General features: G+C 53.2%; 1 protein-coding gene across 2 annotated transcripts in view; it reads left to right on the top strand.

The window, feature by feature from the left end:
- The first annotated feature begins 1,006 nt into the window (after window positions 1-1,006).
- Window positions 1,007-15,024, top strand: part of LRP1 (LDL receptor related protein 1) — an 80,770-nt gene continuing 66,752 nt past the window's right edge. Inside the window, exons 1-4 of one of the 2 annotated variants that reach the window (XM_081309660.1) lie at window positions 1,007-1,366; window positions 9,861-9,983; window positions 12,376-12,513; window positions 14,671-14,790. In XM_081309660.1, the coding sequence (XP_081165786.1) occupies window positions 1,300-1,366; window positions 9,861-9,983; window positions 12,376-12,513; window positions 14,671-14,790 (448 nt within the window). In that variant the 5' untranslated portion in view covers window positions 1,007-1,299. The remainder of the gene's footprint in view (window positions 1,367-9,860; window positions 9,984-12,375; window positions 12,514-14,670; window positions 14,791-15,024) is intronic. The other variant, XM_081309661.1, reaches the window with a different exon arrangement.

A 15,024-nucleotide genomic window follows, 5' to 3' on the forward strand; every position in this document is an offset into this window, starting at 1 on the left:
AATAAATGAGCCCGACTTAAAAGGGGGTGGCCCTTCCTCAACCCCACCCGCTGGTGACTCACCTCCCTCCAAACCAGGGCCTGCCCCTCCCGTGCCCGGTGCCAGGCGAGCAAGGCGGGGCGGGTCCCAAGGTGGGTTCCATCCCCGAGCCCTAGGCGGGCAGACAAGCTCCAGCGTGTCCCCTCGGGTGTCCCTGTTTACTCCGAGTCCCGGAGCGAGGTGGGGGCGGGCCCTCACGGCCCCTCCTCTACCCCGCCCCCCTCCACCGCAGGCCCCAATCCCGGTCCCGGTTTTACAAAGTCTCCAAATCAAAGCTCAGCCTTTCCGAGTATCTCCACCACCAACTGGCGGTCCCTGCCCCCACTCCGGGCGGGGGAAGCACAGTCACCGTTCCCCCGAGGAAATCGGGTCTCATCCCAGACACCCGCTCCTGGACCCTCCAGCGAGGGCCTGAAAGCCTAGGGTATGACACCGAGTTTCAAAGAGGAACGCTCAGATCTGCTCGCCCACTACCCCAACCAGCCTTAGCCCCTTCAGCCCTCTGGAGCGCAGGGGAGAGGGCCAAGTCACCGGAGAGGGCGCCCCAGGACCCCAACCGGCTAGCGGGCTCCCGGGACTCCCACTCTCGGACCGCTTCCCAGAACTCCGAAGCTCGTCGCGGCTCCGATTCCCCCTCCCCAGGGCAGCGCGCCAAATCGACGCATGCGCATTGGCAGGATTGCCGCGTAGCTCTTTCTCCCCCCCCCTTTTCTTTCCCCGCCCCTTCCCTCCCTCCCTCCTGTCTCCGTCCCCTCCCTCTCCCCCCTCAGTCCCCCCCCCCCACGGCACTTCAGTCCGAGGAACAGCGGTGCGAGCTCCAGGCCCGTGCACTGAGGAGGCGGAAACGAGGGGCGCCCCTAGAGCTCCATCAGGCCCCCTCCAAAGGCTCCCCACCCGGTCCACGCCCCCCACCCCCCACCCCGCCTCCTCCCAATTGTGCATTTTTGCAGCCGGAGGCGGCTCCGAGATGGGGCTGTGAGCTTCGCCCGGGGAGGGGTAAAGAGGAGCGAGGAGTAAAGCAGGGGGTGAAGGATTTAGATTTGGGGGCAGGGGGCGCACCCCCGTCATCAGGCCCTCCGGAGTGGCTTGGAACTCTACCTCTTCACCCACACCCTGGTGCTCTTTGCTTGAAGGAAAGAATAAAAATAGAGAAGAGGAGGAGAGCAGGATAAAGGGGGACGGACCCCCCAGTTGGGGGGGCGAGGGTGAGAAGTAGCAGGACCAGAGGGGAGGGGGCTGCTGCTTGCATCAGCCCACACCATGCTGACCCCGACGTTGCTGCTGCTGCTGCCCCTGCTCTCAGCTCTGGTCGCGGCTGCTATCGATGGTGAGTGAGATTCCGCGGCCCCCTCGGACCCCTGGGGGCATCCCCTCCCCAGCCCCCACTCCGGTGTACGGATGGGGAAGAGAGACGCGGGAGGGGGTGCCTTTTGTTATCCCAGTCCAGCTGACACAGCAACGGCCCGACTGGAGGCGGGGATGGGGGTCCGATTTGGGAGATGGGGGCCCTGGGCAATGATGCTTGGGGGGAGCCCCCAGTTCAAACAAAGACCAGAGGCCTGGTTAGGGAGAAGAGGCTCCCCTTTTTCTGATCCCGGGATTGAGAGGCCTTCTCTTCCTATCCCTGGTTGGGGAGGGCCTCCGCCTCCCCTACATCCTCCACCCTCCCACCCCCCATCTGAATTGTGAAGGAATTCAGATTTGCAATGTACAGCAGCAAAAGGGGGCGGAGGGGGGGTGCTTTGCGGTAGCCTCTGGAGGCTGGAAGGGGAAGCGCGGGGCCAGGGTGCCCCCCTGGGTAGAGGGCAGACAGGCCCGAGAAGGCTGTAGGTGGGGAGAGGGAGGGCCCCCTGCTTGGGTGTGGAATCGCCCCCGCAGCCTTGGAGGCCTGGGTCCAGAATTCGGGGCTGGCCGCCTGGGTTCCGAAGTGGACACTTCCCCTTCTCAAGGCCTCTGTCAGTAGCCTGGGTAGGGCTGTGTTGGGGGGTGCAGGGGAGGGCAGCATGCTATGTGACTTTGAATTTCCCTTCTTAATTCCTGGGAGCTTTGAGATGAAAAGACGTCAGATGTCATCATTGGGGAAGGGGGCTGAAGAATGGCCTGGAAGTCTGGAGTAGGAGGGTGTGAGGAGGCTTTTTTCTCCCAGACTTCTGGCTTGATCACAGTTTGGATCCGAAGGAGAGTTGGAGGTTGGATGGGGGTTATGGCTATGCTCCCCCCACCCTAGTTCCTCCGCTCCTTAAGCAAATATGTTTAACCCCAACCCCACCCCGTCTCACACACTGTATACTGCCCTTAGTCTTGGGCTAGAACTGTATCCTTTGGGGGAAATGGGGTCCCCTCTCCCCTTTTTCTGTCAGCTGTTTTTCCTCTTACTGTGAGTCACCAGTTCAAGTCTTGCCCAAGCTTTAAGCTGGGGTCATGGGGTTGGGCTGGGTTGGGTTCCTGACTTGAAAAGGGCTGGGTTCATCCCTTCCAGACATCTTCTCCCTCTCACCCAGGGACAAAACAGCCTCATTACCATCATACACCCCTCCTCTGTCTTCTAAATCATGGCAGGCTTGGACTAGGAAAATTTTTCTATGAAACCAGATTATCTACCCCCACCCCCATGTCTTCTCCCTAACTTGCTTCGATTGGGAGAAGAGGGCTAGAGGGTCAGGAAGCAGCTGTGCCCAGAAAAACAGTTTATTCAGTGACCCTCAATCATGCCATCTTGGGGACTGTCTGCCTCCCTCCCCCCACCACCCTGAGCAATTATCTGTCCAAGAGAAGAAAAGAGGCTCTGCCCTGAAAATCCTCCAGACCAGCCCACATACCCACCCTCTGCCCTTGATTCCTTCCAGGATCGAGTTCTTTTCTCTGGTGCAAAGCCCTGTGAGGGGAGAAGGGAAACTGAGGCTGAGAGATTTGTGTGCAACTGCTTCTGGGAGGGAAAGAAAAAAAATTGAGCAAGGAAGACAATCAGGACCCCCATGAAAAAGGGCAGATGCAGTTAGGCAGTTAGGTAGAAGCAAAGGGGTCTCTATGGAAAGCAGAAAAGGTCAGGAATGAGCTCTAGACAGCTGCCCTAGCAAGGTCCTAAAGGGGTCCTAATTGCCACACTGAGTTGTCCGTGATAATTAGATGAGGGAGGCTGGATATGTTCTCCTTAGCTGTCTCCCTACCCTTTCTTGAAATCTCTGCCCTGTCCATCTCTGACTTTCCAGTTCAGACAAACTCTGAAGTCCCAAGAAGAGGACCCTTCCTCAAACACACACCAGTATTTCCATCCCTGAAATGGGAATATGAATACTCTGCCAGGTAGGAAAGGAGAACTGTATAGAAACGTAGGTCCTCCTCTATCCAGAGGCAGCGCCTTGCCCATGTCCCTGTCCTCTTACCTTTGGATGCGCAGCAACTGAACTTCCTTCTAAGCTTTTCAGAGAAGAAAATCTCTCGGCTGAGCTCACCTGGCTTAACATTTAACCTCCTTCTTTCTGCTGTCCCAGACCTTGCTGCTTTCCCTCTGTGCCTGAAACTGCCTCCTGGGTCCCTTTCTTTTTGGGAAGAATTGTCATTCCTCCAGTAGACAAACTTTAGTTTACTTGCTACTGGGGAGGATGGAGAGAGGTGGGCTGTAGAATAGGAAGAGGGATTATTGAGGACCCTGCTGCGATCAGGGGATATTTTGTAGTGGAGAGGGCACCCCCAGGCTGAAAGAGCTCAGAGAAAAAGGCTGATTTCCTCTCTACCGATCCCACACACCCACCTTGAGTAGATATATTACCACTTCTAGAAAAGGTGGGCAATTGAAGTGATCTGTGAGGCTGGGGTTAGCCTCCTGGCTCCCTGAGGAAGGTTCCAAACTATATTCTCCCTGCCCAGACCGATATCCTAAACATCTCTCCTTACCCTTATCTTTCAAAGCAAGGATAAGAAATTCATTGGGGATTATTTTGATGTTTGGGGTTGCTTCTCAAGACTTCTTTTCTATCTAATCTTGTTCCTTCTCCCTTTTCTCCAAATTCTTTTACCCTCTACTGCTCCCCCATCACTGGGCCTCCCAAGGATGTTGGCCAGGGTCCTGGCCAAGTCAAATCCTGTCCAAATCCCCCTACTCTTCAAAACTCCTTTCTGGGCTGGGGGTGTAACTCAGTGGTAGAACACATGCTTAGCATACTTCAGGTCCTGGGTTGGATTCTCAGCACCAAAAACCCCCCAAACAACAAAAAGCGACCCTCTTTCCTTACCTTTGGGAAACCTTTCTACACACGTCTGTGGCCACTCTTTTCCTTCCTGCTGTAGTTTCAGCCTCCCCAGTATTCTAGTCTCAGGGGGTCCTCCCCACCCCTTGAACTCCCAGTTTTTCGGGTGCTCCAGCTCTGGGTGGAGGGTTTGCTGTCCTTGGACAATCTGGTGCCACTGAGCCAAACTGCGTAAGGGTCCCTGACTTGGTGGTGCCAGTGTGAGCACCAGGGAGCCTGCCCCCCCTGTGTTCTGTCCCAGATTTCAGCTTGGTTAGCAGGATCCTGCATTGTTTGGAGAAGGAAGCAGTTGGCTCTGGAGTGTTTCCGGTGCAGTGGCCTCAGGCACTGGTGTAAGGCCTCCCTGAGAATGAGATGAGGGGTGAGGGAAGAGAGGCAGTCAGTCACCCCTCTTGTTGCTCCTGGGGAAAAGAGTCTTTCCCAGGACACGGCTTCCCTGTCTAAAGATCTCAGCTTCCTTCTTCCCTCCCTCCCACTCTGTGGGAGGCAGTGACCCCTATTTTTTTTGGGTCTCCAGAAAACCGTGTCTGGGTCAGACACTGTTAGTGCTAGGACTCCACAAGCCAGGATATATGCTGCCCCCCACCCTGCTCTGAATCTTATGAGGTAGTCATTCTCTGGGTTCATCCCAGGACAACTGTGTCACTGTCTTGGCAACCACTGGCTGAGCCCCTTTCCTATCTCTTTGCCTGTCTGCTTTCCTGTCTTTCTTTCTTTTTTCGTACCAGGGATTGAACCCAGGGGCACTCAACCACTGAGCCACATCCCCAGTACCCACCCCAGCTTTCCATTTAAGACAGGGTCTCGGGGCTGGGGATGTGGCTCAAGCGGTAGCGCGCTCGCCTGGCATGCGTGCGGCCCGGGTTCGATCCTCAGCACCACATACCAACAAAGATGTTGTGTCCGCCGAGAATTAAAAAATAAATATTGAAAATTCTCTCTCTCTCTCTCTCCTCTCTCACTCTCTCTTTAAAAAAATAAAATAAAATAAAATAAAATGAACGTGTCTATCACTAAACTTTCCTATTTAAAAAAAAAAAAAAGACAGGGTCTCACTAAGTTGCTAAGGCTGGCTTTGAACTTGTGATCCTCCTGCCTCAGCCTCTGGAGCCGCTGGGATTTCAGGTTGTGCCACGGTGCCAGGCTCTGTCCTTTGTTAACACATGTGTGTCATCTTGGCCTTCCAGAACTTCTCTGTTGCCCTTTTGGTTCCTCTCTTATTTGCCTAGGCTTCATGGCATTTTCTGCCCTGACTTTCTGCCTTCTGTTGCTTGTCTTACTTCTCTGTGTGTCTCCATTCACCTCCATTAAGGTTTGGTATCCCAAAAGCTATGTAGGTAGGATAGGGCGTCTTTCCTACTTCTTCCCTAGCTCTCACATCACCATTTTGGAGTTATTTGTCCTCTCTCTGGCCACATCCAGATTGTCCAGGAAACAGTGGAAGTTCTCTCTCCACTTTCCTCCAAGCTCCTTTCACTAATTTTGGGATGGGTTTTAGAATGTTTCTGGAAGAAGGAAACTTGATACCTTTTGTGGGCCAACAGGGCGAAAGGAGGTATTTTAGAAGAAAGGAGGTTAGACTTATGTCAGAACTTCCTCCTATCAAGAGAGTCTGAGAACTGAAGGAAAAAGATGTGGAGAGTAGGTCAAAAGCTGAAAGCTTTTACTTCTGGTGAGCAAAGGCCATGTAGGGGTATGGTGGGAGGGCTTATAACGGCCTGGTGAGAGATAAGCTGACCTTTGCAGGCATTTGAGGGGTCTGGATTTTATTTGTGGGGAAAGGAAAAGATGATAGGGAGGTCACGGGTCAGGCTAATGTCCTGCTGAGTCAATATTGACTCAAGATGGAAGGGGAGACCCTTCTCCTCTCTTGGCGGTCCAAGTCACCCCATCTGTCCATCTGTCCAGGCCGCAAAGCAGAGGCCCAGACGCAGGAATGACAAAAATGTGTCTGAGCCTCACTGAGCTGCGGGAAGGAGCCACCGAGTAACACCCAAAATACATAAAATTCAGTGGAAAGCTCTCCGTTTGGTTCTGGGAGGCCCTTGCTGCCCCACCCCCATGTGTTTGAAAGGTCAGATTCCTGTAGGCTCTGCCCCCCAGCCCCTCGGCACCCCTGGCTTCTCTGCTCCCTTAGATATACATTTGGTTCCCTTTAGAAAACACCTCCCACCAGCCTCAGAGGGAGAGCCTCTGTCCCTTCAGCTGTGTTCAGGTCTCCTAGTCCTTGAGGAAGTCTCTCTCATCTGAGGCTCCCAAGGTATTTCGAAGACCCAGGTCTCCCCTCTGGAGAAGACTCTGTTGAGGCCTGGGCTCTTCTCTTAGCCTCTTTTGCCTCCCTTCTCCTCCCCACCCCCAAATTCCCAGGGTGGGATAGAGGATGACAGCCAAGGCCCAGGCAGGGCAGTGGGGTCTGTGTTGTGTCTGGACACACACCCAAGCCCACACCTCCTGCCCTGGCTCCAGCTTGGTGGCCCTGGGGGCCATGGCTGGGCTGGGTGCCTGAGTTGGCGGTGTGTGTATGTGTGTGTGTGTGTGTGTGCGCACGCGCACGCTTGTGCGAGGGTGTTGGCCAAGTTAGCATGGCGGTCACATTCATCTCCAGGCAAAGCTGAGAACAGACGGGCCCTGTGTCCTGGTGTTCTTCCTGCAGCCTCACTTACTCTCCTCCCTCTCCGTCTTCTCCTCTTCTCCCTCATATCTCACCTCTCTTTGACTCACCCTTGTCCTTGTCTGTCTCCTCCATGCCCTCCTCCTCTCCAAGGGGCCCTGAAGGCCACACTCTTCAATTGTCTCCCACTCTGTGCCAGAGTGCACCCTGCCATTTGTTTCCCTTCTTAATCAGGCTCCACACGCTGAGTTACTAATCACTCCTCCGTCTCCTCATCTGGGTTTTGAGGCTCTAAATGCGTTAATTCACAAAAGTGTTTGAGACTTGTGGCTGGCCAGAGCAGAGCCAGCCCTTAAAAGTGTTAGCTCAGGTCATTGGGAAGCCCTTGTTCTCATGAGGTAGGGGGAGGTAGGGGAGGCAATTATTTGCTTCCAAACTTAGGGCAACGTTGACCACTATCAAAGCTGCAGGCCACCAAGGTGGGTTGCCTGGGTGCTGTGTTCAGGGGCAGAAGGCTCAGCAAAGGGCCGGCTTTGCCTGTAAGCAGATTATAAATTTTCTCCCCCACCCCCACCCGAGCTCCTTCCCAGCTCAGAGAAGGCTTCCCTTGGCTGTGGAGACTGCCCCAAAGTAGGTTATGTGTTTCTTTCCTCCCTCTCCCCCTGAAGGAAATCAAAGACAGGCCTCAGCCTTTTCACAGGAGATTCCGAGGGCTTTCTCCACCAAGACTGATGGGAAGGAAGTTCCTTCACTTTTCTCTATGATCCTTGTGCTGCCCTGGAGCTGGGGAGATGTGCACCCACCAACCCCTCTGCCCTGGGGCCAAGGAGATGCTGCTGTGGGACAGGGGCTGAGTCTTCCTCTTCCTTTCACTTGCTCCCATCCCCCACTCCCCTCCCTCTGCAAGAGCACATCTGGTTTGTGAATCTCTCTCATTCCAGCTTTCCTGAGTTTGCCAGCTGCTGTTTCCTCTGTCGAGTTCAGGCCAAAAATGGGGGTGGGGGACAGTGGGGGGACTATATGAGGGCCAAAGGAGGGGGGACCATGGCTGGGACATGGAATGGTGGGGAGGTTAGAGTGACCAACCAGTGACCTCAGGCCCTGGCTGCAAGTTCTGCCTTCGGAAGGAGGAGGGGCATGAGTTAAGTTCCAGGTTAGGAAAGGAAGATGTGTCATGGGGTCTGGGGTGGCCTGGAGGTCCCTTTCTGGGTTCCAAACATCCCATCTGCCTCTAAGTCCCACTGTAGTCCCCTCTCCCCCCGCGGCTGGCGGCTTGGCTGGCCAGGGAAGTATGGTTCTCCGCATGCTAACTAGGCTGGGGGCTGTGTTTCCTGGGAAGACCTCACAGCTGGCCCAGTGGGGCAATGAACTCGGCATTATCCACCTCCTCAAGGGGCCTTTATTCCCGGCTCAGGGTGGGGGGAGGGAGGGGGACTTCGGAGGGGGGCCTGGCCTGGCCATCCTTGATGTGTTTCCTGAACTTAGCTCTGGTTCTGGCCAGGGGCCTGAGTGCAGTCCCCTTTGCCAGAGATGGGGGCTAGGGAGGGAGGACATTTCAGTGTGGCCCCCAACAGACTCCCTCCTTCCTTGGAGCCCTGACACACTCTCCATACACTTCTGTCTCTGCCCTGAGTTTGCATTAGTTGTGTACAGCTGTCCTCCCTGGGGACTGTACGGAGTGGGCATATCACCCTTCCTTGGCACCCCTGCACCTAATACAGTGCCTGGCGCAGAGCTGCCCTTCACTGTGTGCCAGCGGCATAGAAATGGACTCAACACAACCAAGGAAAAGTTGACAAGGAATCCGGAGGCTGGGAACACAGTCTGGGGTTGGAGTGAAGGACCCTGGTGGATGGCACTGTGTCGGGGTGGAAGAAACGCAGAAATGGCTCCTGAGGACCTGGGGGAATGGAGGCTGGGGTGGACTGCGCTGTTGAAGTCAGCTGAACTCGGTTGAGGACTGGTTTTGTCACTTGCCAGCTCTGTGACCCTAGGAAAGTCTGGCCCAATTTCTGTGAAATGGTGGTGTTAGCTGTCCCTATTTTGTCATCCTGTGGAGAGGATTAGATGAGATGATACATGGAAAGAACTGGTTTACCACAGTTACCACAGTTCCCGGCACATACTTAGCCCACAATATTGAGAATTAACTGTTAACATTCACCATTGTCATTCCTTTTTGGAATACAGGATGGGGACAGGGACAGGGACATGGGTGGGAGGGTAGGGCCAGCAATTCTCGGATGTAGTAACTCTACAGGTTGGCAGGGCCAAAACTAGCTCTTAGAGCTCATGCCAGCCAACCCCCTGCCTCTGTTCTCCAAGTCTAACATCCTGAGCAATATTTAGGTGCCTTTTACCTCAGGATATCTTCAAAGTCCCCCTCCCCAGGTCTAATTAGCAAGAGAAGACATGTCTTTAAAGAGTAGAGGTAGAAGCCAATCTCTCAACCCAGCCTTGACCTTCTGGCCTTCTGCAGATTCCATTCTGAGCTATGCTGTGTGCCAAAGGCACCCCCCCACACACACGTAGTCCCACCTGGGGGTCTGGTGCTTAGGGTGATGGGTCAAGGGACCAGGAGTGTCCTAGAGGGCAGAGAAGTAGAGAGGTTAGCACAGGCTTCCATATCCCTGCCATCACTGTTAGTCAGCAAAGCTGGTGTCTGGTCAGAGTAAGTAACAAGAGCAGCAAGGGCTTTGACCCAGAAGGAGCAGCAGGGACACACTGGACCGGCAGCCTAAGAGACTTGGTGGTGGGGGGGGACAGTAAAAAATCCCCTTGGATCCTTCCCCTTCCCTGCCACAGGTATGCAATAGTGTCATGGAATGCCTCCCAGCCACCCCCAGCCCCCAGGCACACAGACTGCTGATGTCTGGTAAAAAGGAGGACTCCTAGGGAGCTTTAGAGTCCCAGTGTTGGCCTCCACCCTTCATTTGCATTCTCCTTTTCTTCCTTGCCCCTAGCCCCTAAGACTTGCAGCCCCAAGCAGTTTGCCTGCAGAGATCAAATCACCTGTATTTCAAAGGGCTGGCGGTGTGATGGTGAGAGGGACTGCCCAGATGGCTCTGATGAGGCCCCGGAGATTTGTAAGTACCTTTTCTGGATTCTTCTCCCTAAACCCTTGACTTATCCCTTTCCTTTGGCAGATGTTTGGGATGAGGACAATTGCTCTTTAGCCTGGTGTGGACCTTGTTCTGTGACAATGTTTGTCCATGACACAGCTAAAACTGCCCTTTCCCTCCTCTTCCAGGCTCCCAGCAGGGAGCCGGGTGTGCGTGGAAATGGCACCTTAGATTTCTCCCTTGGCTGCTACATCCTGAAACCTTGTCAGGGACAGAGTCACTTGGCTTCAGCTTTGACAGAAGGAAATGGCGTGGCCATCCATCCTTCCCTTCTAGTTCGTTCCTCTCATCCCCAGCTTTGAGCCTCCCTGGCCCTTGATGAGTGGCCTTCAGGCCCTACCAGGTACTCTTTACGACCTCAGGCTCCCAGGCCAAAGGCCACACATTTTTGCTCGGCCTCCGTACCAGAAGCCCAACCCCCGTGTGTTTCCCGACACCCCATCTTCCCCTGCCCCCAATAAATGGTGTAATCAGAGGCAGCTGTTTAAACTGGGAGAAAGGTCCCCGCCCAGCCTTCACCCTGCCAGTGGGGGTGGAGAACTTGCTGGCAGGACCCCAGAGTCCTGGCAGAGTTCTGGGGTCTCCACCTGCATCATCTCCCCTTCTTGGCTAGGCGATCCTAGACGGTCGGTCCCTGTCCTCTCTCCTGGGCTTTATTCTGCTCCAGTCCCATATCTTCTCCCCATGCCCCTATCCATAATTATCAGGAATAATTTTAGGGCCAGAAAGGGAGCCACCAGTTCTCCCTGCCTCACCCCTACACCCTGCCCTGGAGGGCTCGGGGCCAGGGGTATTGGCCTGGAGTCTCTTCTTGTCTGATGACAACTTTGCCCCCACATTTCTGACTCTGTGCTCGAGTGTTAGGAGTAAAGAAAGCCATTCAGAGGGGCTGGATTTGGATTTTTTTGTGCATTTTTTTCTTCAGTTTGGTGCAAACCCCACCTTATTCACATCCCTACTGTTCATACTCATGGACGTTCCCAGATCCCTAATGGTCACAACATACCCACCTGACACGTCCAACCCTACTGAGACAAAGGCATAGACACATTCCCACAGTTCATGTCCACACTCTCAAACATGGAGGCAGAAACAACCTGAGCTGGAACAGATGCCCCAGACACATATACTAACAGAGGCACACAAACCCAGACTCACTCACAGAAGGGTGTGGAAACTCATATACCCAGCGCCCACACTACATAGTACAAGCCACTATCCATTGCACACCGCCCCTCACTTGTGTGGATACACTCCTATCAGGCCCATGTGGATCTGCACTTAGCATGTGCACACTCTGACACCCTGCCTGGCTGGGGGGAACAACGGGCAATGGTCTCGCCATTTTACACATCCTCCTGGTATCTGTGAAAATACCAAAGGTATGACACACCAGTTGAACACAACCTCTGACCCTTCTCAAATCCTTCCATCAAGTTGCCACTCTGGGTTGGAAGTCCAGGTTAGTGCTGTCCAGTAGAAATGTATTGTAAGTCAGATATGCAATTTTGAAATCTTCTGGTAGCTACATTAAAGAAAAAGAAATAGGTGCAATTTATTTTAATATTTTATCCATTGTATGCAAAGTATTATCATTTTAATATAATGTCCATAGAAAATTATTAGAGATCTTTTGCCTTTTTTAATATTGTCTTCAAACTCCAGTATGTATTTTTTATTTTTTTAACTAATTATATAGTTTATTGTTTAGATGGACACAATATCTTTATTTTATTTATTTTTATGTGGTGCTGAGGCTTGAACCCAGTGCCTCACACATACTAGGCAAGCACTCTATCACTGAGCTACAACTCCAGCCCTCCAGTATATATTTTCTACTTATAATTTTTGCTCATCTCATTTCAAGTGCTCAGTAGCCACATGCAGCTGGTGCTACATATGCATAGTCCAGTTCTAGATGATTTGGTGCTGCTCCCTAAGCTCCATGCCCTGGAGAGCTGTGGAAAGGAGGTGTTCTTTATCATTTGAGCTTCTCCATGTTCCCCTGAGCTCAGCAAAGCCTTTCACCTTGACTTCAGCCTGCCTGCTGAGTGTAGATTCTTGAGGCATTGGGGTCCACAGGCATAGAGTGTCTGAGGAGTAGATCCTTTGCAGAAGGTCTAGTTTTCCCTCTCTACCTGACTATTCTCAAATGCATTACTATTGTTGGGAATGGTGGAGGAAAGCTCTAGGTTGAAGGGTCTAACCAGCCCCCGAGGTCTCTTGAGATCTAAAAAATATAGGTGTCTGAAACCCTGTGTCAATTCACCCCACACTCCACCTACCCCCAGTGAACAGCTGGCCAGACAGCTGCCATAGCTAGCTTGGTCATGCCAGCCCTTCCGTCTGCCCCCAGGTCCACAGAGTAAGGCCCAGCGATGCCAGCCAAATGAGCACAATTGCTTGGGCACTGAGCTGTGTGTTCCCATGTCCCGCCTCTGCAACGGGGTCCAGGACTGTATGGATGGCTCAGATGAGGGGCCCCACTGCCGAGGTAAGCACTTTCACATGCTCTTCTATCTCAGGTGAATGCATGAACCCTTAACCTGGCATCGGGTGGGATGAGCCACCTGCCATCAGAGGACCATCCTTATGCCTTCAGTGATGATGAAGCCTGTCCTGGTCCCCTGCCCAGACTTGCCATCTGGGCCTCTTGGGCATGGAGCTTGATCAAACAGCCCTGTGGACTTCAGCAATGGGACTTGGCTAGGCATTTCCCTGTGGCTGTGTGTGCTTGGACAAGTCACCCCACCTCTCCAGACCCTAATTTCTCATCTTTAAAATGAAAGATCAGTGTTTTTATACACTTTGTTTTCAGAAGTGGAATCTTTTCTTCAAAAGGTTTCCTATGTGATCCTGAGTGTGAGCAAACAGAAGCAGAGGTGCTGTGATGGGAGCTGGGGTCAGGGTCTGGTTTTGTTCACTTGTTGCCCTGCCAGTGCCCTGGAAGGCAGCCTCCAGGAACTGCAGATCTAGGAAGGGTCCGAAAGCTGCTTTGGTTCCTCCTTTCCTGGCAGTCCACATCTTGGAGGTGGTTGATGGATGGGAAACCATCCAATCTGAGGAGGGAACAATAGGATGATAAGTCAGATTTCTTCCCACCTGTGGCTCAGGTCGCAAGCTTTGCAGTCTTCCCTTGAAAGTCCCTGGGGGGCATGAAGAGTCTGGGTCATTACATGAGCAATTGGGGAGGAATCTGAGATGAAGGAGTGACAGAGCCCTTGGCCCTGCCTGTCTGGGAAAGGTGACCTCTGTCTGCTGTCCTGGAGGCTGGGCCTGGAGCAGTTGGCCTTGGAGAAGCCCTGAGTAAGCCCTGGGGGAGGGGCATTTATAGGGGTGGAGGGTCAGGCCTGTGTTTTGTGCCATACACATGTCAGAAAACATCTGCCTGTGGGAGGAGATACATCTGGATCCTTTCACTTGGGCAGGGAGTGTGGAGCAACAGAGTTTGTGGAAGATCTTTTTCCTTTCCTTTGGTTGATTTTATCTGAAGCTCCTGGGAAGGGATGTAGAAAATGGGCTTAGGGGCTATAGGCAATTACAACTCATACCCGCTTCTTACAGACGGTATATTTCCAAGTTCGCTTCCTTCTGAATACCTTTTTAGTTTTGAAAACAGCACAGAACCTGTAAGGCCTAGGGTTGGGACTTCTTTCTCTGATATTACAAAAGTTGGGCCTCTTCACCCCCACCTCATATCCAGAAGAGAAACTCAAGAGTTCTAAGTTTTTCAGGAAAATGACATTCCCCCGCCTGGGGGGAGGCTGGACAAGCAGTGCATTTGGGCTCTCTGGTGGAAGGGGGAAAAGAAAGAATAACTGGGGCCTGGCCCCCCATCCCAGCTCTTCCTGGCAGGCTTAGTGCCTTAAACGCCTTAGCATCTCAGCGGCTCTCTCTCCTAGGTGGGGAGGGTGGCGGGGGTGTAAGGCAGCTGGACAAAGGGGTCTTTGTGGCCCAGCCGCCTGGCCCCACGCAAGGCCATTAATTGGGTCGCTGGTCTTGGGGGGGGCAACTGCTCTCCCACCTCTCCTCCCTCCTGTCTCTCTCCCTGCTGTCTCCCTGTGGAAGTGGGTCAGTAGCAGAAGAAAGATTAGAAAGGGATCCTGAGGGAACCAGTTTTGCACCTCCTCTGCATCCTCTACCTGGACCTTGGGTTTTGTCTCTGAGGTCCCTGGGGCTCAAGGAACAGATTGGAGGGGTGCTTCCAGGCCAGCACCAGGACACACGTGATTCCATGCCAGCTTTTCACCCTCAGCTGAAGCCAGCATTCTAATCCCTGGGCAGTGCAGACCAGAGACACATGAAAGGGATAAGACTTACTGTCCCCTCTTCCTGTTGACCCCAGCAAAGTACTAGAACACCTCCCATATGGGGACACCAATGGTCCCAAGCAGCCATAGCAGGAAGAGGTGGGTTCTAAACCTTAACTGGCTATGTGACCTTGGGCCTGCCTTAGGTCCTCCTTGGGTTTCAGTTTCCTCACTTATAAAATATGGTACATGCTTCCTTCCTAAGGCCCCTTCCCTCTCAGACACTGCAGCCCTTCGAAGTGGTTTCTGAAGGCTACTTGGAGACGGGGAAGGTTGCCATGGGGTGGGGGTGGCTGCTTGGTCTGGAGGCCTGAATGTGTATCTCTCTGGCTCCTATGCAGAGCTCCGAGGCAACTGCTCTCGGCTGGGCTGCCAGCACCACTGTGTCCCCACACTCAACGGGCCCACCTGCTACTGCAATAGCAGCTTCCAGCTGCAGGCGGATGGCAAGACCTGCAAAGGTATGTGAGCTGTGCTTGCCTGCATATGTGTGCATGCTGGGGCTGACCTGAGTGGGGTAAGCCAGAAGGAAGGGGCAAGAGGGGAGTTCAGGTCATGGCTAACCGTTTGTTTCCACCAGATGTTTACAAATTCATATTAAAATTATAGATTGTATGGGACTTTTCTTGTTGTAAAAAAAGTTAAAACATTATGCATAAAAGCCAAAGTTTCCTTTAACAAATTCTCTTCCATTC

The sequence above is a fragment of the Spermophilus citellus genome, assembly GCF_964194105.1.
Source record: "Spermophilus citellus genome assembly, chromosome: 10".
In the NCBI taxonomy this organism is placed as follows: domain Eukaryota; kingdom Metazoa; phylum Chordata; class Mammalia; order Rodentia; family Sciuridae; genus Spermophilus; species Spermophilus citellus.